The following is a 24,024-nucleotide window of genomic DNA, read 5'->3' on the forward strand; positions in this document are numbered from 1 at the left end:
CTGTATACATTATGTTGTCCTTGTTTGCCAGGGTTCTCTACACGTACTCTGCTCTTGCTTCCCTATGCCCCTTGTGCAGGTTCGGGTCCATATTCTTGGGTATCAGTGCGACTCGCAGTGTAGTGCGATAGTTGTCCGGAATGTCTTCGGTACTTTCGATCTCTTGGATCATGTTGCTGCCGCCGTATCTTCGCAGGAGCGCCCTGCCTTGGGGGTCTGCATCAACCTACGTGCCTGAGAGCGTAGTAGTGCTTCTCTCAGTTCACTGAAGGTATTGTGCAGTCCCAGGGCTAGCAGTTTCTCGGTCGATATGCACTGCGGCAGGTTAAGCGCAGTTTTGTACGCCTTTCGTAGTATGACGTCCGCTTTTTCTTCTTCTTGCCTGATGCAGTTGTGGTAGGGAAGGCTATACACCACTCTGCTAACCACGAGGCTCCTGACTAGCTTAAGTGTGTCGCTCTCCTTCATACCGTGTCTCTTGCTGGATACTCTACTAGTCATACGGGTCACCTGCATGGTGGCGGTCTTCAGCAGTGTCAGAGTATGATTGCACCGCTGATTGGACTGAAGTCCATTCCCGAGAAGACCACCATTCGGATCCTCGGGATGGGGTTAAAGGCATAACATTAAAGCCTCATATATCGTCGGAGAAACCCTATCGTGAGCTTCTCAAAAACTTGATCAAGAGAGGTATGCGATGTGCGGCGATAAATCGCATGGCCCCTGCGAGAACGCTCTATATACTCCAGAGGACACAACTTGGGTCAGAGGGCGCTGCGGATGCCAGTGAACAGTGACCTCACCGAGCGAATCCTCGTAATTGATCATGCAGGGCGACGAACTTCTCCACTGACTTCTGTGGGTCTGGCTCGCCCGCACGCGAAGGAAACTAGTTTGCGCGCACGCGCTCGTTCTTTCTGACTCGCGCTTCGGCGCCTTTGTGAGAAGAGCTCGCTTCGCGCACGCTATGCTCTCTCCGCTCGTTCATGGACGCCGTTGCGAGGGAAGAGCGCGCCTGCTCGAGGGTTGTCCTCGCGCTTTGACACTCCTGCAAATATTTGCGCGCGCTCTCGTGCTTTAGAGAGGGAGCAGCTCGTGTGCGCGGCTTCAAGCATATAGTCCAAAAGGGCGCACTTTTCGTCGCGCCCTACTTTTGTGCCCAGAGTGCATAACGACATGGTGTACGATGCGAAAACAGAAAGTAAAGCCTACCTTCGAAGGAAACTGCGGCACGAATGCGTTTCGCGCTTTTTTTTCTTCGTGTCTTCAAATTTTGCTAGCTCAATTCGATCTGCTTACTTCCGCAGCGCGTGCTGGTGACACGTTTCTTCTGCCTTTCTCTTTTCCCTTTCCACGGTGTTTCAATGGCTTCGGCGCTAGGCTACACACCACTGTGTGGCAGATCGAATCGCATCGCGTTTAGATTTGTGCTAAATATGAAAACTCATTTCGCGATGTCGGTGTGCATTAACGAATCCCATTCTGTTGAGCTTTGAGAGTTTTAGCATGGGCGTGCGGCTGATACGATCAAAGTGGTAACGCATTGCCGTTCTTACCGGTGCGCGCTTGCCTAGCCGCTTCTGCCGTATGGTCGTATTTAACGCACATGGAGCATTTACCATAGAGATACCTATTAATCTAATATCTATTAATATCTATAATATCTCTTGATATCTAATATATTATATATCTAATATATTATTATCTAATAATAATAAGTAACATCTATTAATCCCGAGCCTTTCACAAGCGGCTTTGTGCACAATCTACGTACAGCCCTCGGGAGGTTAAACTCACAAACCCCTGGCACAACTCAGTTCCTATGCGCATCGACGGGGCACGTAACCATATTGTGCGGCCGCCAGAGGTCTACAGTCCTTGGTCTGTAATCTGCAGAGCCACACTGCTACCACGTGTGTACGACAGAGACACAATGTTAGTTCACATGTGGAATCGTGTCTGCCATCTTCGCCTTCGGAGTAGTATGCGCTGCCAGTTTACAAGGTGTCGGCCGAGTAAGTGCACGTATATTAAGGTCCCGCGAGTGCTCTCTCCTGTTGCCGCAGGAGATAGATCATTAGTGCTATTTTTAATCAATACTGCAGCGCTCAATACTGTACCGGTACTTCGCAGTGAACGATTTGTGCCGCCTGGGTAATTTCTGTTGACAGCACACATGACAGTATGCAAATGCGTCATTTCAAGGAAGCCCACAAGTGAAGCAAGACGCTTCCCCGCATTTAGGCAACCACGGTGCTGCGTGTCAATACGATCACCACGTAAAAACTGCTCACCACTGCGCACTGTGCAGTCGCCAGGCTGTGCTCGCATCCGCCGCGCCCGTGAAGAGACCGGCGCGAGCAGTACGCGGAGAGAGAAAATTTCAGCGGTTAACAGAGGTCTTCATGTTTTACTGAAGACGACGGAGACTTCAGTAAAACATGGAGACCTCTGTTAGCCGCTGAAAGCTATAAATAGAGCAATAAAGTTTTTTCCAGCCATCCAACGCGCGGAGCGCCGCGCCTCTGTCGCGCCCGATAGCAGCTTCAGAATTCCGCCACTATGGAGGGAGCACGGCGCTGCCGTCGCGGCAAACTTTAGGCCCCTGTAACGAATGGTTGCGTTACAATCTTGATAAGAATAATAGGGACGGGCTAGTTGGTGACTATTAGTAGAATGTATCTTGAAACCACGCACAAAAATACAAGGAACGAGGAAGAAACTAACAGGACAGAGCGCTGATCTTCATCTGGTTTATTACAACAATCCGTCACATTTATACAGTCATCGTAAGCACATTGTAACATGACAAACGATCATCACGTAACCATTGTGCGCAGGCGTGTACGAGACATCATGCAATCAAGATACGAATACTCTTCATCAGACAGGTTTACCGAGGTTTTGCTGACACACGAGCCGGATTCCTTCTTGATACAAAAAAGTATGGTGGGGCAGCCAGAAAAAGAATGTAAACCAATATGCCCCTGCTTGTGCCACTAAGTATAAGAGGCTTGTCCTTCTTGATACAGTAGGCCTCGTACACTTCTCTGCTTAGTTAAGACACGAACTTGTTGAGGATAGTAGTATCGAGGAACCGAGGCATGCAACCACGGCAGTGGCGACAATGGTCGACCACATGCCCTCCCCCCGCCAATGCGCCTATTCCTGCGTGGTGCTCCTGTAGTCTGACGTTTATACAGCGTCAGGTTTGTCCGATGAAGCTTTTGCCACAGGACAGGGGTATACGGTAAACGACCCCCCTTTTGCACGGGACAAATCCTTCTGCGTGCTTGATACCGCATCCTTCCCTGTGCTTTCCCTGGCCGGCCTATGCAACAAGGTGCAGGGAAAGCACAAGGAAGCAGTGAGAGCCGCATTGACGTTCTTCACTTAACGCTAACCTTTCTAGGCGCTCACATATGCTGGCGGTACGGACCACGAAGCTAGAAGGGACTCTTCCCCTACACACCTGCGCACCCCAAGATTATCAAGCAGGGATAGAAAAGAACAGCAATGAGAGCCGCATTGACGAGATCCGGTCATCCTGAAGTTGAAGGAAGTTTTGACATCCAGAACCGTCAACTGAAAGCAGCAGGTTTCGCAACGAGACTGCTATCCAGTGTCACAGAAGAGATTCTGCAAGCACTTAGGGGCAGAAAATATGTCACAACCACATTAGAAGAAAGGAAGCCGTACGCGGTCATTTCTTAAATTAATGGCATTTCCCACAGTCTCATAAAGGTAGCCGCAAGAGCTGGTGTAAAAGTGGCCATGTCAGCACCCAACAAGTTAAGAAGCCTGTGCGCCAAAATCAACAGCCAGCAAAGAAAAAATCAATGCAAGAAAAAAACACCGGAACAAACATATGAAATGTGTGAAAAGCGAGGTTTATAAAATACCTCTGTCGTGCGGACGCACCTAAATTCGTCAAACAGGGCGCTGTTTGAAAAAACAGCTTCGAGAGCACAAAAGATTCCTAAATGGCGCCATCAGCAGTGAATTAGCAAAACATTGCAGAGAGCAGGAATGTGCTCCGCAGCTTATCAGCACAATGATCATCCCGCCATTTTTTGATCAACGGACCAAGGGAGATTGAAGAAGCCTTCAACATCCGACAAAAGAGCGACATATGCGTCTACATACCTTCAATACCGCTTCGTGACAGAGAAATTGATTATCTGCGTGCGATGCCTTAATATTTTACCACGTGTACATCTTATGCGTTTTTCATGTTCCTTTTCCTTCTTATACGATCGAGTATATATTCGACGAACGTGCATTAAAAATCTCGTTCTAATTCAGTGTCGTGTTCCGCCTCTCTCTTTATCTCGTGCTGCGCTGCTCCCATCACAAAATAATGCACTAACCAGCCCAAATTCTCACCTTGTTAAAGCACATCTTATGTAAACAGGTAAGTCCGAATGGCCTAGCCAGCATGCTTTCACGCGAGTGGACACATGTATTACACCACCTGTAACGTAAGCATGCGCCTGAAATTTGACACATATGTGTGCGTAGATGCCTGAAATCTGCATGAAAAAGAAGAAATATTTTTATTTAGCCAGAGCCGAGAAATCGAGCATTAACCTTTTGGGGCTTTCCCTGGGACGCACAACTTTTAGACACGGCGAGTTGTAGGGACGTTTTTTGGATGTCTTCGGGAAAAATGACCACCTCCTGGGGAGGTTCCAAACGTTCTGATGGCCTATTTCTGGGAGATTTTGAGGGTGTTTTGTGTTTGTTGGGTAATATATATATATATATATATATATATATATATATATATATATATATATATATATATATATATATATATATATATATATATATATATATATATATATATATATATATATATATATATATATATATATATATATATCGCGCTCAGTGCTCTATGATATTCGGAGGTCGTGGGTTCGGATCCCACCGGCGGCATGGTTTGTCTTTCTGTTGCTTTATAAGTAATTTTCTTTAAACCAAATGACTGGCACTACAAATTAAAAAAAAACATTACAAGCATTCCCCTAATCACCTTGGTTTCGGTGGCTGTTGGCTTCTTTAATATGTTTGTCAAACGAGCCCCTCATTTCATTTGCCTTGCCTGCTAATAGCTTAACGGCGGTCTCGGTTCTGGCAGTCTCGATGCCATAGGTAGCATAAGAGGGCTCTTGCACAGTTTCCCCCTCACCGTTAGATAACGTTCTACGTCACACTCGCGGTATTACAGGACGTGTTACGTCCACCGCTATGGACGAGGGTGGCACTGGTGAACACTCTCAAGGTTCGCTTACACGCGAAACATAAATACCGACGAAAGCAGCAGACTGGACATCCGTCGCCGTAGCTCAGTCGGTAGAGCAGCGGACGCGGTATTCGTAGGTCGTGGGTTCGGATCCCGCCGGCGGCATGGTTGTTTCTCTGCTGCTTTATCTGTAATTTTCTTTGAACCAATTGATTGGCACTACAAGTTAAAAAAACATTACAAGCATTCCCTTAAGCACCTTAGATTCGGTGGCTGTTGGCTTCCTTAATATGTTTGTCAAACGAGCCCCTCATTTCATTTGCCTTGTCTATGTTGCTACAATATCCAATTGCTGCTTAGTCACGAGCTGTAAAAGCTCATTTTGCCTCCTCCTGTATAAAAGACCTCTGACCTTAAGCGTGGCTACGACGAGGTGTCTTTCAAAAGACGCCATCGCTCAGCAAGTACAGGCTACCAGCAGGGCGCTATCCCTCGTACGCACAACCCGGCGACTTATTGCGCCATCCCGCCATCAATAGGACTTTCAGGTGAGGTCGCGAGGAAGAGACGACCACAGTTGCCCGCCGGTGGCACGTGCCTTTTCACCTTTCCGGAGTCCCGTTGGCTTCCTAAGGATGATAACTTTGCTCCTGGCTCTTTGCAGTGACGTCGCCTTGGGGCCGTTTAGCAGCCGCAGGGTCACCTCCATGGATTCCCCGTTGCCTTTTCCTGCAGGGCGTGGGATATCCTTTTTTGCCTCGGTACCCGCGTTAATGATCTTCAACTTGGGTGGGCTGAGCGTTCATTCAGGAGTCCGTGGCATGTCGTCTGCTTTGTAATCGCGCTTCGATGCGGCCGTTAGGGTCACTACTGCTGTGTTAGAGGCGGCCAGCTAAGCTTCATCCTCGTCCATATGCAGCTCTCTCGCCGAGTGCTCCTCGCCCAGCAGCATGGGCGTACGACTTCTTTCATTCAGCCTCTCAGTGTCCGTATGCGTGGCACTGGCTGGACGCATAGCAGTCTCGACTAATGTGACCTGCGTTGCGCCAGCGGAGACATATCGGAGCACACCCAGGCACGACGATTAACACGGTCTTGTTTCCGATACGGATCTCATGTGGTTGGCGTTCGAGGCTTGCATTTTCTCTTAGAACCGGTCGCACAAATCGCTTAGTCGAGTCAGTTTTTTTCAAACCCATCCGTTTTCCATCCATCGCGCGAGACTTCTTTTACTTCGCCGTACTGATCGACCGCCCGACGCAAAGTTTCTTTGCTCACATCATGCCTTTGAGGATCACAAACTACGCAAGTCTTCCCTTTAAAAATGATATCCCCAACGTCGAGCCGCTTTTTCTTGGCCTCTTCGCTACGCAAGTTTCCTAACCAGACACGCGGCATCTGGTACGCCCACTTGTTCGATGAATCCGGCTTCTTTAATCGACTGGCGGAAATCTTCTACACTGTAAGGCATTGCAGCGGCGTCAAAATGAAGAACAGCCATTGTTCTCAGTCTTTTTCCGATAGGCAGATGCGGCTCTACAATCCTGTACTTTTTCAAATTATCCAAAAACTATGTTTCGCGGCCAGCATCCGCTGTTATCCAGCTTGCGAATAGCCGGCCATCCTGCGTCCTTTCACGACCATAACCGGAAGCAGAATCACTAGGCTATCGACGGTAGAAACAGCTCGTTGACCTATCAACAGTGTGTAAAATGTTTCTACATATGTTCTAGGGATGTTGTGTTGAATAGGTCAATAACAGATACACAATAACAGCGACATAGCGAGTCATAGATATTCTTACGCTTTGAGACCTTTTGTTCGCGTATTTTATTTAAAAACAGAAGCTAACTTATCAAAATTACATTGTTTGCTGAAGCGCTCTCCACAATGTGTGCACATGGACATATATATCATAATGCATGGCAATCGCTAGTGCGAAATAGGTATCTTGGCGATAGTTGTTTACATTTATGTCCGAAGGGCTTAGATGCAGGCGTGCTTTGGCTTCTCGCATGCTGTATAGAGCATAAGCTGCAAGGAGTTTTTTCGCAGGCACGCTTTTAACTACAGTTCTCGGGTTAACATTGCTGTTTATAGCGAAATGCTTTGTGAGCCTCGTGTTTGGCTTGGTGGGGACACCTTACGTTTTTCACAGACATTTCACAAGCCCTTCACCTATTACGAAATCACTACACCGAAGAAGAACACTGTAGAGCTTAAAGGCCCGCAAAAAAGAATTTCTAAAAAAAGTCGCTTTAAGTTGAATGCAAAATTCTTCTTTTCAGCCTTCGTCTTTGAGGCGGCTGCCTCTGTTGTACTCTGCATATTACGATTTTATAAGCCCAATATTACTTGCGCCCAGTAAACGCTACCTGTAAGCAATCGTAACTACGACGACGTCTTCCAAAGCAGCCGAGTTGTGACCCTCAGGCAGAGTCATAGCGGACGAACTGGTTTCAAAGATACCTCCGTGTAGCCGGCCATAACAGTAAGCAGTGTCGAAGGATTCAGCTCAGGTGTCCATACGTTCAGGTGAAGGGAGTCCTCGTTTTTTTTCTTCATCTGTACCATAGCGCAACAAAATAAGAATCAAAACAGTTTGCCCCTGTTAGAAGTGGGGCTTCTCTCCCGTAGCAGGCCACCGGTGTTGGGGGATTGCGCTTCGATCCCACCGCTGCCACCAGTTGTTAGATGCGGGCCCCTGGTTCGCCTGTGCCGTCTCTCGCCAAGGTCGGTGTCCCCGGGTTCCGGATCGGGAGACTGCTGTAGTGGGGTTGACGAAGAGATGAGAGGGTCTTCGAGGTGAAGGAGCAACTGAAGGGTTTATTTGCATTTATACAAACATTGAAAGAGTAAATCAGGAGCTGGCGAACACACGCCAGATCGCTGCTTAAATAGGGTCCGCTGTCCCCAGGTCCCTAGTTGGGGAATCTAGTTTATTAAAAATGCGTCGAATCACTGTGATGTAGATCACGTGTCCAGTCTTCCGGGTCCGCCCCCAGCCACACACTCTTGCCACTTCTGGCAGATTAGTGTCCGCGCTGTCCAGGCTTCAGTGATGAATAGCCCGAAGGGGGTCCCATTGAGAGCGTCGAAGGTCATTCACCTGCACTTCACAGCGGTAGCGTGGGGCGAATGGATCCCACCGCAGTTCGCAGAAGCTTTCACGTATGGGTGTGGGAAAGCACAGTCTAAGTCGAAGTTGTTTTCGAAGCACGAAGATTCCAGAGACGTTGGCTTAGTCAAACCCGGCCGCATTTGTCACGGCTGATTTGCAGTTCCGCCGCTCGCCGGCTCCCCCGCCGTCCCCTCCGGGAGAAAAATGTCCCGGGTGGGTCCGTCGTTGAGAACAAAAGACAAGTTCACCAAAGCCGTTCTCAGACAGCGGGGAGCCGTTTCACCCCGTAAACAGCAGGGGGGGGGGGGGGGAAGGACCCTTGTAGACGCCACCACCTGCACTCGTAGCGCTGCAACCACATCGACGGCCCTTTGAAGCCTCGGTAGATTGATGAATGATTCCCAGTGGCTTTAATATTCTTGGCATGTTGGCGTCTCCAAACGTAACAGCTCCTCCGCGGCCAGGACAATCTCGATCGGCCAGTGGTCACAATCACTGGTCGAGGAGAGATGACTTGAGTTGTAGCGTGGGAGGCCCTTCTTCATCTTGTCTGCAAGCACAGAGTAGAGTCCTAAACCTCGGACAACGGAGGCATTAGTCCAAATCAGCCACTCAACATGGCGCCACTCCCCAGGCAGTGCACGAAATTCACCCGAGAGCCGCCAGTCTGTTATGCAATACTACTGCATTGTCAATGTAAACGTAAGCACAAAATTTTGTAGCTGACAGCAGTAATCTCGGCTACTAAGAACAGCTTCCATGTCTGCCGAATTCGCTGCCAAAGCCCGATTCGCCGAACACAGCTTGAAGAGAGGTGGCAAATTTGGAAGCAAAAGAAAAAGGATAATAGGACACCACGCCAAAACAAAGCTAACTAGTACCAAAAAAAAATACGAAAAGGCACCGAATTGCCACCGAACGGATACCTCAATTATGGGAATAACCTGCTCAATCCGTCGGCATTTCCATGACATTTGCCTCTTTTGTATCGCACAGAAAAGTTATATTGCTGGAGGGCTAGACTCCATCGAAGCAAGCGGCCATTCTTGGGCGACATTTGACGCAGCCATGTAAGCGGACAATGATCTGTCTCGAAAGTAAATTTCGCCCCGTAAACATAACAGGCTAGCTTCTGTGCGGCCCAAACCAGACAAGCGCATTCCTTTTCCGAAGCGCTGTAGGCTTCTTCCCTTACGGTTAACTTCCTGCTGGCATAAAGGATAGGGTGCTCCTCATTGTCGTCTCCGACTTGGCTTAATACGACCCCCATACCCCGGTCGCTGGCGTCACACTGGACCACGAATTCCTTGCTGTAGTCCGGCGCGCGTAACACGGGCCGCGAAACCAGCACGCTCTTCAAGCTCTGAAACGAAATTTCTTTTGCTGCGTCCCAGATAACGCTATTCGGCTTTTCTTTGCGAAGCGCATCGGTCAAAGGACTTGCTAGCTGTGAATAGTTGGGTATGTACCTTTGGTAGTGCCCCACAAGACCGAGAAATGAACGTACATCCGTCTTAGTTCGGGGCTGCGGGAATTCAGCGATAGGGGCTATCTTGAGGTCTGACGGCCTCCTCGTCCCCATCACTTGTACAGAAAGCTGCTACAGCTGTTCTCTGCAGAATTCTGCAGCCTCACTTCATTCGCGTAATCTTTGAATACCAAAATCGGCTATCTAACCTAGCACCGTTAAACACAGGTACTCAAATTGGCACAAATATCCGTGCTTTCTTTGCCTTCGCCTGACATTAGCAACACTGCTGTTAATGTAGTGAATGTAGCGACAAGCTCTTGGTATCTCGACCAAGTTCTACATTTCTGAATCCACTGAAGATAAAAAGCAAACCTGTGTCAAATTTTCAAACACAAAGAAATTTGCTTGCTTGAAACGGTTCTACATAAGCAAACAGCTCATCATCAACTCGGGAAATGTCTTCGCTGAACTCCTGTGAGTGCCTTTATCACTTGGTAGCATCTCAAATTGACACACGTCCTTTCTTACTGAATGGCACAATAACCTTGATCTAACTGTTAGGAAAACAGCAACACCTGATCAAATCCAAATCTTTAACTTAAAACAAAATAGCATTTCCTTCCCCGTTTTTACACGCACACAAAAAAAGAGGAATAAAAAGAAGTGCTACTTCGAATTGCTACGCGGGGTCAAACATGGCTCACCACCCCCGCGTCGAAAGGATTAGTTCTTCAGCCGCGCCCGCCGGGGTCGCGCTCTGACTGATTGTACGACTGTCAACTCGTGACAAAGGGCAACTGAAAGAAGACATTCCTGATCGCTACTGTCCTCTCCACAGTCCATCGACGCGCTCAGTAGGCCCCGGTAGCCCATGCAGTGCCGATAACCGATTCCGGGCGACGGACAGCGACCGGAGCGAGAAGCTGCTCTCTGTTCTCGCCCCAAGCAAGCCCGCCTACCCTTTCGCCCTGCGCGCTTCCTCGAATACAGTGCGGAAAGTGCAGGACGCATCCTTCTCCAGAGCGCGCGCTGAACATGCCTGCGTGCGCGGTCTCTGTTGCTGGACCACTGCGCTCGCATGCGCCGGGTGTCCCGCGATCTAGCGCCCTCTGATCTCTCCTGCCACTTTGCCTTTTTCTTTACCGCCTTTTTGTCAGGTCGGGGTTGTCTGGGTCTTAATGCCGGCCGATGCCCTTGCCCTTTCAAGAGCCTCGCTCCTGTTCTGCTTGGTAGACGCGTTTTTCTCTTTCTGTCACTGCGGTCACCTTCAGAAGCATCTGCGCGTGCCGCCTGACCAGTAACTTTAGCTGCAAAATTACAAGGTCCCATGCGGGAAGTCTTTTCTTTCGCTTCTGCCGCACTTTTATCTGTGCTAACGTTAGCACCTGTCTGCGCTCCTGGATTTAGGGCTTGGCATTTCAACCGTTTTTTCTTGGTCCGTGCCCTCTTCCTGTTTTTACGTCTAGACACTTCCGTTTGTGTCTCCTGATCGCAACTAGCTTGATCTAGTTTTTCAGAGGCACCTCGGAGACCTTCATCCAATTGCAGACTGGCCGCTTTGCCTTCGCAGGTCAGTGTCAGCTCCACACCGCTGACAGACGAACCTTCCGCTGCCCCCGAGTTGGGCAGTTCGCTTTCCTGAAGGCAGTCATCCACCGCCCGCTTATCGGCTTGAGCGCTTACCCCTGAAACGCCCTGCTCGTCTGCAATTGAGCTTTCGTCCTCTGTCTCCGCGTGGCTTTCGATACTGCGTTTCAACATTACAGCTCCGCAGTCTTCCTGACGGTTGTGCGCTGTTTCACAGTACTGTTTCACGTCGTCACGTCTGTCCAACTGGAACGATCCGGCCTGACTCGCTCTCTCTGGAGTCCTGCCTCTCAAGATCTCATCATCCAGTTTCTTTAGCTCATACGTGGGCGCTGTTTCACAATACTGTTTTATATCGTCACGTCTGTCCAACTGGAACGATCCGGCCTGACTCGCTCTCTCTGGAGCCTTGGCTCTCGAGATCTCATCTTCCAGTTCCTTTCTCTCATGCGCAAGCTGCAACCTTCTGAGCTCCCATTTCTTTTTCTCTGCCGCTAGCCTTTGTTCCTCTATGTTTCTCCGCTCATCTTCCTTTTTCTTTAGCTCATCTTCCTTTTTCTTTCGCTCAGCTTTGAGGAGTTCCCACGTATCGGTAATTATTCCTTCCTCGGCGGTTTCCAAGAGCAATTTGCAAATGTCCGTCTTTTTGATCTTAACCCCTACATCTACACCCAACTCTTCGCACATTGACAGCAAATCTGCCCTTAGCAACTTCATTAGGTCCATGTTTGCTGCTCTGAGCCTTGACTTTGCTGAACAACTGTTGACGTGAGCTACACGCACTCAGACTCACTGATCAACTTCCCTCGATTCCCAGCAGTTCAATGTATTAACCCAAACAATTGAAGCCTGGCGAATCTCAAGCAACGTTCAAACACTCACCCACGGAAGCAACACCACGCCGCATGGTCGATCCAACCGCTGCCAACCAGTTGTTAGAAGTGGGGCTTCTCTCCCGTAGCAGGCCACCGGTGTTGGGGGATTGCGCTTCGATCCCACCGCTGCCACCAGTTGTTAGATGCGGGCCCCTGGTTCGCCTGTGCCGTCTCTCGCCAAGGTCGGTGTCCCCGGGTTCCGGATCGGGAGACTGCTGTAGTGGGGTTGACGAAGAGATGAGAGGGTCCTCGAGGTAAAGGAGCAACTGAAGGGTTTATTTGCATTTATACAAACATTGAAAGAGTAAATCGGGAGCTGGCGAACACACGCCAGATCGCTGCTTAAATAGGGTCCGCTGTCCCCAGGTCCCTAGTTGGGGAATCTAGTTTATTAAAAATGCGTCGAATCACTGTGATGTAGATCACGTGTCCAGTCTTCCGGGTCCGCCCCCAGCCACACACTCTTGCCACTTCTGGCAGATTAGTGTCCGCGCTGTCCAGGCTTCAGTGATGAATAGCCCGAAGGGGGTCCCATTGAGAGCGTCGAAGATCATTCACCTGCACTTCACAGCGGTAGCGTGGTGCGAATGGATCCCACCGCAGTTCGCAGAAGCTTTCACGTATGGGTGTGGGAAAGCACAGTCTAAGTCGAAGTTGTTTTCGAAGCACGAAGATTCCAGAGACGTTGGCTTAGTCAAACCCGGCCGCATTTGTCACGGCTGATTTGCAGTTCCGCCGCTCGCCGGCTCCCCCGCCGTCCCCTCCGGGAGAAAAATGTCCCGGGTGGGTCCGGCGTTGAGAACAAAAGACAAGTTCACCAAAGCCGTTCTCAGACAGCGGGGAGCCGTTTCACCCCGTAAACAGCAGGGGGGGGGGGGAAGGACCCTTGTAGACGCCACCACCTGCACTCGTAGCGCTGCAACCACATCGACGGCCCTTTGAAGCCTCGGTAGATTGATGAATGATTCCCAGTGGCTTTAATATTCTTGGCATGTTGGCGTCTCCAAACGTAACACCCCCTACATTTCCCGCTATGTAAGTTGCTTCAGGCAGGCAACCTGGGACTATGAAATATTTTTCAAAACATTATCTTCGGTTGGTTCAACACAACCACTTTTACTTCAGTATCACGGTGGAATAATGAAAGAGGCATTTCCTTACCAGTTTAGTTGCAGACGCTCCTAATCACAAATCCTAGGCAGCCGTGACTAGAATAGGGGGGCGCAAGCTTAGGACTAGGTTAGGTTAGCAGTGAGTCTCCTAGAACTGCATCAATAAGAGCCACTGGGCACACTGTAGGGACTATCAAAGAAGAAAAAACCAGTGCGGAGTATCTTGAAATTTGTTTTGTAGTCAGCGCTCGTGTCTTCACTCTTAATCCTTGTCTCATGCGTTGCGCTGAACAACAATACGTTCGAGAAATTTTGCTCCTCTATACAAGAGCTGAATTTCGAGGTTCCTTTTCTGTTTTTAATTATTTCGTCATTGTGTAGTTGTCGACTCACTTAAAAGATGGCGTTGGCTCCTTACCACAAGGCGCCTCGTTGTGAACATATCATCTTCTAGGCCAGCGGCTCGCATCACGGTGTGTCTACCTTGATATGCTTGCGAGCGACAGTCTGCGTGTTGAATGAGGCTAATGGGCGGCATGTGTTTTTTTTTATTCTGCGCATGCCTAGCTCCAATGCAGCTGCAGGTACGAGCGCAGGTGCGGAAACAGTGTATCCTCTTAGGTGTCACACATTCTCTTTGTATCACAGATAGGCTTCAAGCTTCGGCGGAATCAAAATGTCAGCCAGGTCAGCGCAGCGGCCTTTCATTGCGTTTCTCTTGGCTTGCTTGCTGTCCGAATTATCTGCGGCGTCAGAACTACTGTCGAATACTGCTGGAACTCTGCGAGGTGCTCCTGTTGTGAATCCACCCGTGGGGAAAATCCGCGGTTCTAGACGCATTTCCGCGGCAGGCATTGAAGTTTACTCTTTCACGGGTGTTCCCTTCGCTCAACCACCCGTCGGCGATCTACGGTATAAGAAACCAAAGCCTGTTGCTCCCTGGGGAGACAGCACACTTGATGCAACAAAGACACCACCTTCTTGCATGCAAGTGGACGTGTTTTATCCAAGACACATACTTTGGGCACCCTACGGTAAGTCCATATTCTGGTTTACCGCGCGTAGCCTGCCAATAAACTTACTGCTTCGTATTGGCCGCTAAATATGAAGAATAAAAATTATGAGAAAACGTCGGCAGAAAGTATTGACACTTAACACGCGACGTCGCGGGTAGAGTGAGTGCGGTTAATGCTGAGCTTTAGCAAAGAAGCTCGAAGCAGGTTGCCATAAATGGATTTAATATCTCAAGATTTACGTTCTACACAGGGATGCATATGTTTCATTTGCTCTGAATTTCTTCATCTTACCATCGTAAGTTTAGAAAGTGTCTCATCTTGGCAGCAGCAAATGTGTGTACGCAGCACGTTCAATGGGGAAGAGCGAAAGTGAATAGCAGGGGAATCGAATCAATTTAATACTATTGGCTGTGACGACATCATCGCTACCAATGCGGCATTGCAGTAGCTAGGCTATTGCGCTTGAAAGAGTTAGACGTTGGGCTAGTTGGATTTGTGACAAATTATACATATTTTGAGCGCAACCACGACAGAGACTCGGGTTTGTCTCTGTTCTCTGTGTCCTGTCATGGTTGCGCTAAAAATATGTATAATTTGTATTGTGTTTGAGTTTTAATCTTCGCGTACTGTTGACAAGGGAATCTTTTGTTACGATAATGTAAAGCTTGTATTGTGAAGAATACATAAAGCTCTATCTGCGCAGCTGCACAAAAACAAACAGAAATTAAAACACAGGTCCGAATTTTACCTCACAAGGCCCCGAAACAGTTTTATCCAACTGAAATCAATAAATCACCGGATTGAACGTTCTACACATAAAACAAGTGTGTGCACGGCAATACGGACATTTCATAAAAGTTAGAAACGACAAATTTTCTCTCCTTATACACAGCGAGGTACAATTAATACGACGGGCGCTGTCTGTTTCTGATTCTCTTCATTATATTCAGCTTTTAAGGCTTGAGCCTTACTTGCCCCATTGAGCGAAAACTATTCTGGGTATGTGTGTGTGTTGACACTTGATGATACCTATAAAAGGTCGCGTCCTCATGCAACCTGGCAGGTGCAAGTTAAGTTAATCATTGGTTGCGCAAAGTTGCTCGGGAACAGCAGCCTGGATCGCATGAATTCCACCGGTGGAATCACGTGTCAGTCATGGGAAGCGGCGCACTGCTTATCCAGTGCCCCACTGCGCTGTAGTGTTATGAGGACTTCTAGGGTTCTATGAATGTCACGTAGTGGAAGATAAATCCTGCGTGTATGGCCACTAGCCCATCAGCTAAAGCGTCATGCCCTTAATGCGGAGAGCGGGCTGTGATACGGCGGTGGCTGGCTTCTCAAATTTATTGCACCAGTCATTGGGGGTGCGTTGGCGTCGCGGCGACGGCTACGTAGAGCCACAAAAAGGTTTTATTATCAGCTGCGTAGCACCGGGTTACGTCTTACCACGTAGCGACTGCGTATGCGAAGGCAAGATAAGCGGGTGGTATGCGGCTATGCAATATGCTCAAAGAATACAAGGGGGATTTCTTAGTGGAGTTCCCAGACAGAAACAATTTAGGGATCATGAATACCTTCTTCCGGAGAGGAAAAAGCAGAAAGTGGACATGGAAGAGCCCAAATGGTGAGACCGCAGTGGAATATACTGCCTACTAAGCACTCACCCTGGTATCGTGCATGATGTGGAGGACATCGGAAAGGTGCGCTGTAGCGACTAAAGAATGGTAAGGACTGTAATTGCCTTAAAACTGAACAGGGAACGGAAGAAATTAGTGAAGCAGTATCGAGTTATCGGTTAGAGGGAAAGTACAAGAATTCACAATATTGCTCTAGAACATATATTCGCCTCTACCAGAAGAGAGGTTGTTGATATTAAAACAATGAACAATAATCGCACAGCTATCACTACGGAGTGCGCCGTAGAAGTAGGCTGTAGGATGTTTCGACTGGATACCGGCAAGCTACCTCAGGATAAGAAAAACCTGATCAAGGTCGCCAAAACCTGAAAGCTTCTCACCCTACAGACAGACGAGAACTGGCAGAACTATCAACTTAATCAACAAGCGCAAAGTAGGCGACATAAGGAAGTTTAAACAGAGCAAATCGAGCGTGCTCTAAAGAGCGGAGGTAGCCTAAAAGCATTGAAGAGGAAACTAGACATCGGTATGACCCGATGTATTCGCTAAGGGACAAAGAGGGAAATGTCGCTCGCAATATGGAAAAGATAGTTGAAGAAGGCGAAGAGTTCTACACAAATTTATACAGTAGCCATTGTAATCTGCACGTTAATTACATAGGCAGTAGCGCACAACAATAGATAATCCCGCCAGTAATGAAACAGGAAATAACGAAAGCCTTATGTACAGCCGAAGAAGACGAATACGTAGTGGGTGGACACGCGTCTTCTTCTAGCTCTGTGTTATTGCCTTGTTTCGCCTTTTTTCTTGCGTGCTGCGAGGGACAGTGTCCAGCGTGAGAACGAATGCTGAAGGCGCCCTTGTGGAGAGTTTCCCGGTGAGGTGGAGTCATTCTCACGTGAGAAAACCCAACCGGATTCCCCAAGCGCATGATAGGCTTAACTTAACTCCTCGCTGCCGAGCGAGGCCGCGCTACGGTCCTGCATGTAGTCTGCGTCGTCGAAGACAGCTACGCGGGCGCCCGATGTCTTACCACCTGACGCTGCCTTCACGGCCGTGCTGCTGCGTCATCCGATGCAACGACTTTGGCCTGTGCCATGGAGTGCTCTACCACTTCCGTGCCTGTGGCACTTCCTGAAGAAACTGTGCGCGTGGCACCAGTTTAGTATTTCCATCAAGGGCCGCCATCAGTGTCTGAGCCCCTGCCAACTCCCCAGAGGCCTCTCGTGACTCAAGCGTCAGTTACAACAGCTCCTAACTCGTCCCGCGTCACCGTCAAGCTTACAATGCAATTTGATAGGACAGCTTCTTCCTGCCCGGTATGCTCAAACCACAACTGACCACGTCCTTGGCTCATAATTACTGTACATTTGTCGTCCATTGCCCATTGAAAACTTTCGCGATAAATTTGTCATTCTTTGGTGGATGACCAGAAAATATGCGCAGTAGCGCAGATACTCCTGGAGGACAGGAAACATGTACAGGTGCAAATATATTTTACATCTTGCCCTGACACCTTCCGCTGCATGGTTTATCATGGCGACAGCACAAGTCCTCCTGTAGATGAGCGCGCTATCATTCGCTGTTCCACTCGCGCTGTTCTGCAAACATGCCCTACGGAGCGCCGGGGCTCATACCTGGTCATCCTGCGAAGCCGTTGTCTCTGCCGAAGTACCTTACGTACTACGGTGCGATTATTAAAACAGAGCCCTTCTGACTTCGTTGTATTTTTGTGATCATTGCCATAAAAAAGGACATAGCAAACACCTGCCCTAACCCTGCAGCTTCGGCCGACATGAATGAACCTACAGTTCTTTTTGCGCTATGCAAATCGCCGGGGCATGCAATTCACTTCTCCGCTTGTCCTAAGAGGAAGCGAGCGAAGAACTTGCGCAAGCCGTGTGCAAAAATAGATATTTCTCCAAGTAATCGGTTTATGGCTTGCTCATGTGACGGCAATCACCTCCCTGAATGTCGTTCACCTAACCCCGCTGCTCCCCATTCGTCTTCTCAGCGGCCTACTCACAAGTGGCTCACCTTCGTGGATCAAATAGTACACCAAGATGACCTCTGCATCCAACACATGTGGATATCACAGACGAAGACAAAGCTTTAGACAACGCCATCGCAGTGGTTCGCTGCCGTCTAGACGAAATCACCCAGAACCAGTAGCAGCAGCAGCAGTGTCGTTCTCACTCCTCGCGAAGAATTCTAATAACTCAGCAGCAATGTTCACAGAGGTGGCCTTCAATGAGCACCGGGCCATGATCAGGTGCCGACTACGTGTTAACCGTTACTACTCCGACAGTGAATAAGATATTAGTGCTCATGCAGCAGGTGAAGTTCCTCATCGTAGAAGCTCTTCGGCCTCGCCATGGGCAGCGCATGACCTATGGTGGCGCAGTGGAACTGCCGAGGCTTCACTAATAAGGTCTCTGAAATCAATATCTGCCTTCGCGACGGGAAGCTGATGGCATGGGCGTTCCCACTGCACGAGTGTATTTCACTTCCACGCCTTTCAGGTTTCTTCGCATACCATTCGCCCTCTATCCCAGGATTGCTACTGCACTGCCTCCTCCCTCAGCCCAGGCACATCTGGAATTTATATTCACAATTCAGTTCCGCATGCGCCGCTCAGTCTTTCACAGTTGCAGCACATGTCTAGAGATCGTCACTTTTTTTGTTAAACCTGCACCCACAGCCGCTATTTTAGTTTCTTTTCATTGCCGTTCTGGCTCCGCACCTCTCGATCTTGAATGGATTCGTTTTCTTCGTTCTACCAACTCGGGTATCTTATAGTTAGCGGAGACTTCGACGGCACACACACTTCATATGGTCACCTATCGGATTCTTCAAAAGGCGCACACATCCAAGGCACCTTTTAAGGTTATTCCTATTCCCGAAAACTGAGCACATCGCTATAAATTGGACACGAAGATGTAGTAAAAAAACTCACAGGGAGGTTACGACTATGTAACGTGAGATTCAGCGATAGCTGTTTAGGTGTTTAGTCTTGTCCCCACTGGAATGGTGGCCACGTGATGCACCCCTGCACTGGCAGGCGGCTGTTCCAAACAGATCCCCCTGTAGGCTTATGCGACCCAAGTTTGACCGGTGCAACCGGTGGTTGCTAGCGCACTACCGGTTACGCCGAGAAAGCCAGGGACGGGTGCCTAACAGCTATCGCTGTGAAATGAATAGTCTTTGGTATATGTACACTGGAAAAACGCTTGGGATAACTGAAGAAGGAGAAAATCACGAAGAAATATTTTATATTTTTTAAAGGAAGTTAGTATCTTTAGACAGGACTGAAGCGCAAAAACGAGATTCTAATAAGAAAGATGCACATACCCAAACAAACGTGAATGTGATTATATTTATTGTACTGCAGTTATGTTTAAGGAATGTCGTATATAAGCCTGAAAGCTTGTTTTACACAGTTGATTATCCACTTGGGCAGCGGATAATTTGAGAGCCGGTATTAAAAGAAACCGAACACTAGATGTCCACGTATCACATACGGTGCGGCATGAGCTAAGGCATGGAATGGCTGATCCCTTATTTAACTCGTCAAAAAATGGATGTCATGACGTTTACTCGTTCCAAAGATGGTTATAGGCGCTTTAAAACATGTTGCAAGCCGCACATCCGCTCTCTAGGACGTATCACATGCGCCTCTATTATGGTGTAGCACTAATTTCCCGCTACGACGTCCTGTCTTTTCTTCCACTTTATATCCTGGCGTAAAACATAAATATCTTCACGTGCCCAATGGCTTTGTACGTAGCTTCATCATATGGAAGGCGGTGTTTGTCGGTGTGTCGGTGCCGTAGTGGCTAAATAGGTGTCGGTGTTGAGGGGACCTTTTCATGGAGGGGAGAAACATGCGAGTACCGCAGGCGATTTATTGAGTAGGTGCATCCAGATGTTCTAACCACTGCAGTGTGTGCACTATCCTGTCACCGAGTTTTATTGTACAGCAAGTTCATTTAAAGGTCATACGAAAGGGACCGGCATGGACGTAAAAAGATTAAAAATAGACTTATTTTTCCAATCCCGTGTGGTGTTATGTTAAACTTGCCCGCTCCAGGACGTGAACTTCTTTTTGGGCTAGTTGGTAATTGATCATTGTACTTTAAAGGCGCCAAAACCACACATACACACGAGAGAAGAAAATGGGACAAAGCGCCTCTCACGACGGGTTTAATTTAAAGAAACCACATACATGCATGTATATACAATCAGCCTGCGCCTGCGCAAGGAGCATATTCACGCACCAAGACGTACACGATAAGCATCGCTCAAAAAACTGTTTTTCCGTCTTGTACAAAGATATAGATGTTTCGCTGACGCACAAACTGCCTTTCTTTTTGATATAGAACGCTTCGACCAGTTCTCTTGCTTTCACATTGCTACTGCTGGCAATAATCCGCAGCATAGAAAACATACCTCACAAGAGCGTGCAGGGCAGGTTCTGATATGCTTAGGTAAATTTGTGCCCTCGTGAAGGATATCAGAGCCTGCCCTTCGCGCTCTTGTGAGCCATGTTTTCAATGCTGCGGATTCTTGCCAAGAGTAGCATTGCAAAAGCAAGAGAACTGATCGAAGAGTTCTATATCAGCAAGAAAGGCCGTTTGTGCGTCAGCGAAACATCTTTATCTTTGTACAAGACGGAAAACAGTTTTTTTGTGCGATGCTTGTCGTGTACGACTTGACTTGATGTGTGAATAGGCTCCTTGTGCAGGCGCTGGCTGACTGTATATATATGCATGCATGTGGTTTCTGTAAATTGAACCAGTTGTGAGTGGCGCTTTGTCCAGTTTTCTCGTGCGTGTGTGGTCTTGGCGCCTTTAAAGTACAACGATCCAGGACCTGGGACTAATGAATCGTAAATACTGAAATGAATAAATATCTCCTGTTAGCCTGTTAGCCATATATTGACAAAATTATTACAAACCGGTTGCGTGTGTGTACCGCGTGATTCAGCGACAGATTTCGAGGTATACTGGTTTCGCGTATGTTAGGGCAAAGAATTTGTAAGCAACATAGTTATATGTATATTCATACAGAACTCATTTGCAATATGCACAAAAACATAGTTATAGGCTAGTGGTTTAGTTTTCAGCATATACTCGTCTCCTGAGTAGCATTTCTTCCCCGTCCGCCGTTAAGGCTCAATTCGTGAAACACGTTTGTTAGCAGCTCCAGCTGACGAAGCGTGTCAGAATCCTCCACTCTCGTTTAGTCCTCATCCACAATTTAATGCAACTCATCGGTAACGAAACCTGGAGTCTGTATTCAACAGCAGCCGTTGTCCCTAGAATCCGAGGTGACGTCGCCGTGGAATCAAAGAAAAGTAAAATTCCTTCTCAGGATTTAGCGAGTTGAACCCCAGCTTTCAGACAGCATGGCGGGCACGCAACCCACAGGCCATGAAACCGCGTCGGTCCTTGCCGAACAAGTGTGAACCTACTATAAGCGCATTCTTATGCTGCATGCTAATGAGTTGGTATGTCATTAGAAAGAAACAAAAAAGCTAAAATAAATAAATAAACGAAATTAAACATAGAAGAACAATGCTTTGGCGTTCACAGGACGAAAGTTGTTTCGCTAACCCTCTTGGGTGTTCTTAACGAGACAAGCATCGACCGCCTGCACATTCTGCTCTCGCCATAACCATCCTCATTCCGCAGTAACCTTTTTCCTCATTCTTTTCAAGGTAACTACATCAAGGCTGTTTCCGACGCAACCACTCCCCGGCTGGTGATTTTGTTGCTCTGATCCTACCATCCGCTTTTCACTAATGATCCTCTGCCTCCTTCAGCGGCAATACTCTTCCCAGTTATTCCCATGGCAGCCACTTTCCGGTTCCGCGTTCCTCTGTCCTCGCCACACCCTTCCATGGTAACCTTTCTACTCCATCTTCAAAGGTAGAACCCTTACTTGGTTCCCATGCCCACTACGCTTCGTTTGCTTATTCGTTGCGCCCTGCCAGACACCCGCCACATCCGCCTTAAACGGCTAGATCCGACGATGACCTTTTCAGTTCCTCGCGGAATACCTCGCCCTATTGCATGCGTTATCCGTAGACTACGTTTAAATGTGGCATTCACGGGCAAATACTTGCACTTAATAGGACAAGCGGACTCCCCGGAATGTACCACATGTGGCGTGCTAGAGGCTATAGAACATGTTTTAGTGGCGTGTCCAGCGTATGTACGTGAAAGACTCATACTCACATCTGCTCTGAAGCCTATGGACACATCGCTCCTCTCTGAGGATTTGATCCTCGGCGCTTGGCCAGATAGTTTTAGAACTGTAAAGGCAACGCGAGCGCTCTCACGCTTTTTGAGCGACACGGACCTTGACTCGCGTTTGTGATGTCAGAAAGTGTGCCTTGTTTTTTTTTTTAAAGTAGCTTTCATCTGCCTCCTCCCATCATCATCGTCCCCCATCGTAACCTTCTTTTATCTCCTCTTCCCGTCCCCCAGAGCTGAGTAGCAGGCCAGATATTTATTTTTCAGGCCAACCTGTCTGCCTTTCTTATCAATAAACCCTCTCTTGCTTATTCGTCCCATATCGCCGTACCTTACTCCTTGCACGAAAATCCCTTTAAGGTAACGCGTTCCTCATCTCATGCTACATCCGCCTCCTAGTGCTAGTCTTTGCATGTGCATTCTTTGACTCTCGCCATATCCTCCCTTTCCCTTAGTCACCCCCAAGCTCCTCACTCTCCTTCACCGTAGTCCCCACCCTCTGGTTACTTCGACTAACAATAGTACTGCGCTGAACCCAGTGAAAGAGATTTTAGCAGCCGCTGCTGTGAAAAGCTAAGGCGAACACATGAAGTGGTGCGACAAACCTGTGTTAGCACTACAGCTAAACCTCGTGTAATGAAGATGACAGACAAAGCAGATGACTCGAGACAAAGAAGAAGACTGCCCTGCGCCTCAGCCGTATTGCGATCACCCCGAATGACTGTGCCCGACCTGGCTGCCCTCGGACTGTTTCCACTGCTGCTCCCGTCCCAGCTCCGGGTGACAGCCGTGCAATTGCGCAACCGTACTATCCCGCCACCTGTGATGCCTAACGACGTTCAACATCAAGCTGTGCAAGTGGGCTCAGTTGTTACCTGCGCCGGCTTCCTTCGCCAAAGGGACCCGGCCATCTTCAGGGGGAACGATGAGCAGGATGTCGAAGGTTGGCTCACGTCTTACGAGCTAGTGAACCTTTACAACAAATGGGAGGATGCGACAAAGCTAAATAACGAAATTTTTTATCTCACCGGCATGGTTAACTTGCGGTGTCGGAACCACGAGGTGGACATCCGAACTTGTTCTGCTTTCAAGATAACCTTCTCCGTAGTGTTCGGTCGTCCTACTGTCCGGAAACTCCGCGCCGAACAACGCTTGCGTGAACAGTCCCAGGAGGCCGCCGAAAGCTTCACCAGTTACATAGATGTCTTGGACCTATGCAAGCGTGTCAACCTCAATATGTCGGAAGCTGACAAGATTAAGAACATTTTGAAGGGTGCAGACAACGACGCCTTCCAGATGATGTTAGCGCGCGACTTACGCACTGTTGCTGAGTTCGTCACCCTCTGCCAAAGCTTCTAGGAGCTGCGGAAGCAAAAGCACCTCACTCGTCAGCACCCCCGACAGGTTGAGTCGCTTTCTATGTTGACGTCAGCATCTGACACTTCATCCCGGCTGCTACAGATCGAACACTTTGTTCGAGAAGAAGTGGCATTCCAGCTGTCTCTTCTGCCGAGCCTTACAGAGCGAGCTCCATATTGGCTCTGGCTTTTCGACATGCCAACCAAGAGCAGGTTGCCGAGGCTCTTCCACCCGGCCATCCGCCACCACTTGTCACCCCTGCACTGACATACGCTGACGTCGTCGCCCAAACACCGCCTCCTTTGGCCGCTCCGCGGACATGCGCGGTCGTTGTCGCCAGA

The 24,024-nt window shown here is 48.6% G+C and overlaps 1 protein-coding gene and 1 non-coding gene across 2 annotated transcripts in view; both read left to right on the forward strand.

The window, feature by feature from the left end:
• The window catches only part of LOC144103455 (acetylcholinesterase-1-like), a 164,668-nt gene that overhangs the window by 131,351 nt on the left and 9,293 nt on the right, over nucleotides 1-24,024 (forward strand). The window contains exon 6 of the mRNA XM_077636168.1: nucleotides 14,170-14,448. Coding sequence (XP_077492294.1) covers nucleotides 14,170-14,448 — 279 coding nt within the window. The remainder of the gene's footprint in view (nucleotides 1-14,169; nucleotides 14,449-24,024) is intronic.
• Nucleotides 5,341-5,413, forward strand: TRNAP-CGG (transfer RNA proline (anticodon CGG)). Its single transcript has one exon. It is a non-coding gene; the product is annotated as a tRNA-Pro (tRNA).

This window comes from Amblyomma americanum, chromosome 9 (genome assembly GCF_052857255.1).
Source record: "Amblyomma americanum isolate KBUSLIRL-KWMA chromosome 9, ASM5285725v1, whole genome shotgun sequence".
In the NCBI taxonomy this organism is placed as follows: domain Eukaryota; kingdom Metazoa; phylum Arthropoda; class Arachnida; order Ixodida; family Ixodidae; genus Amblyomma; species Amblyomma americanum.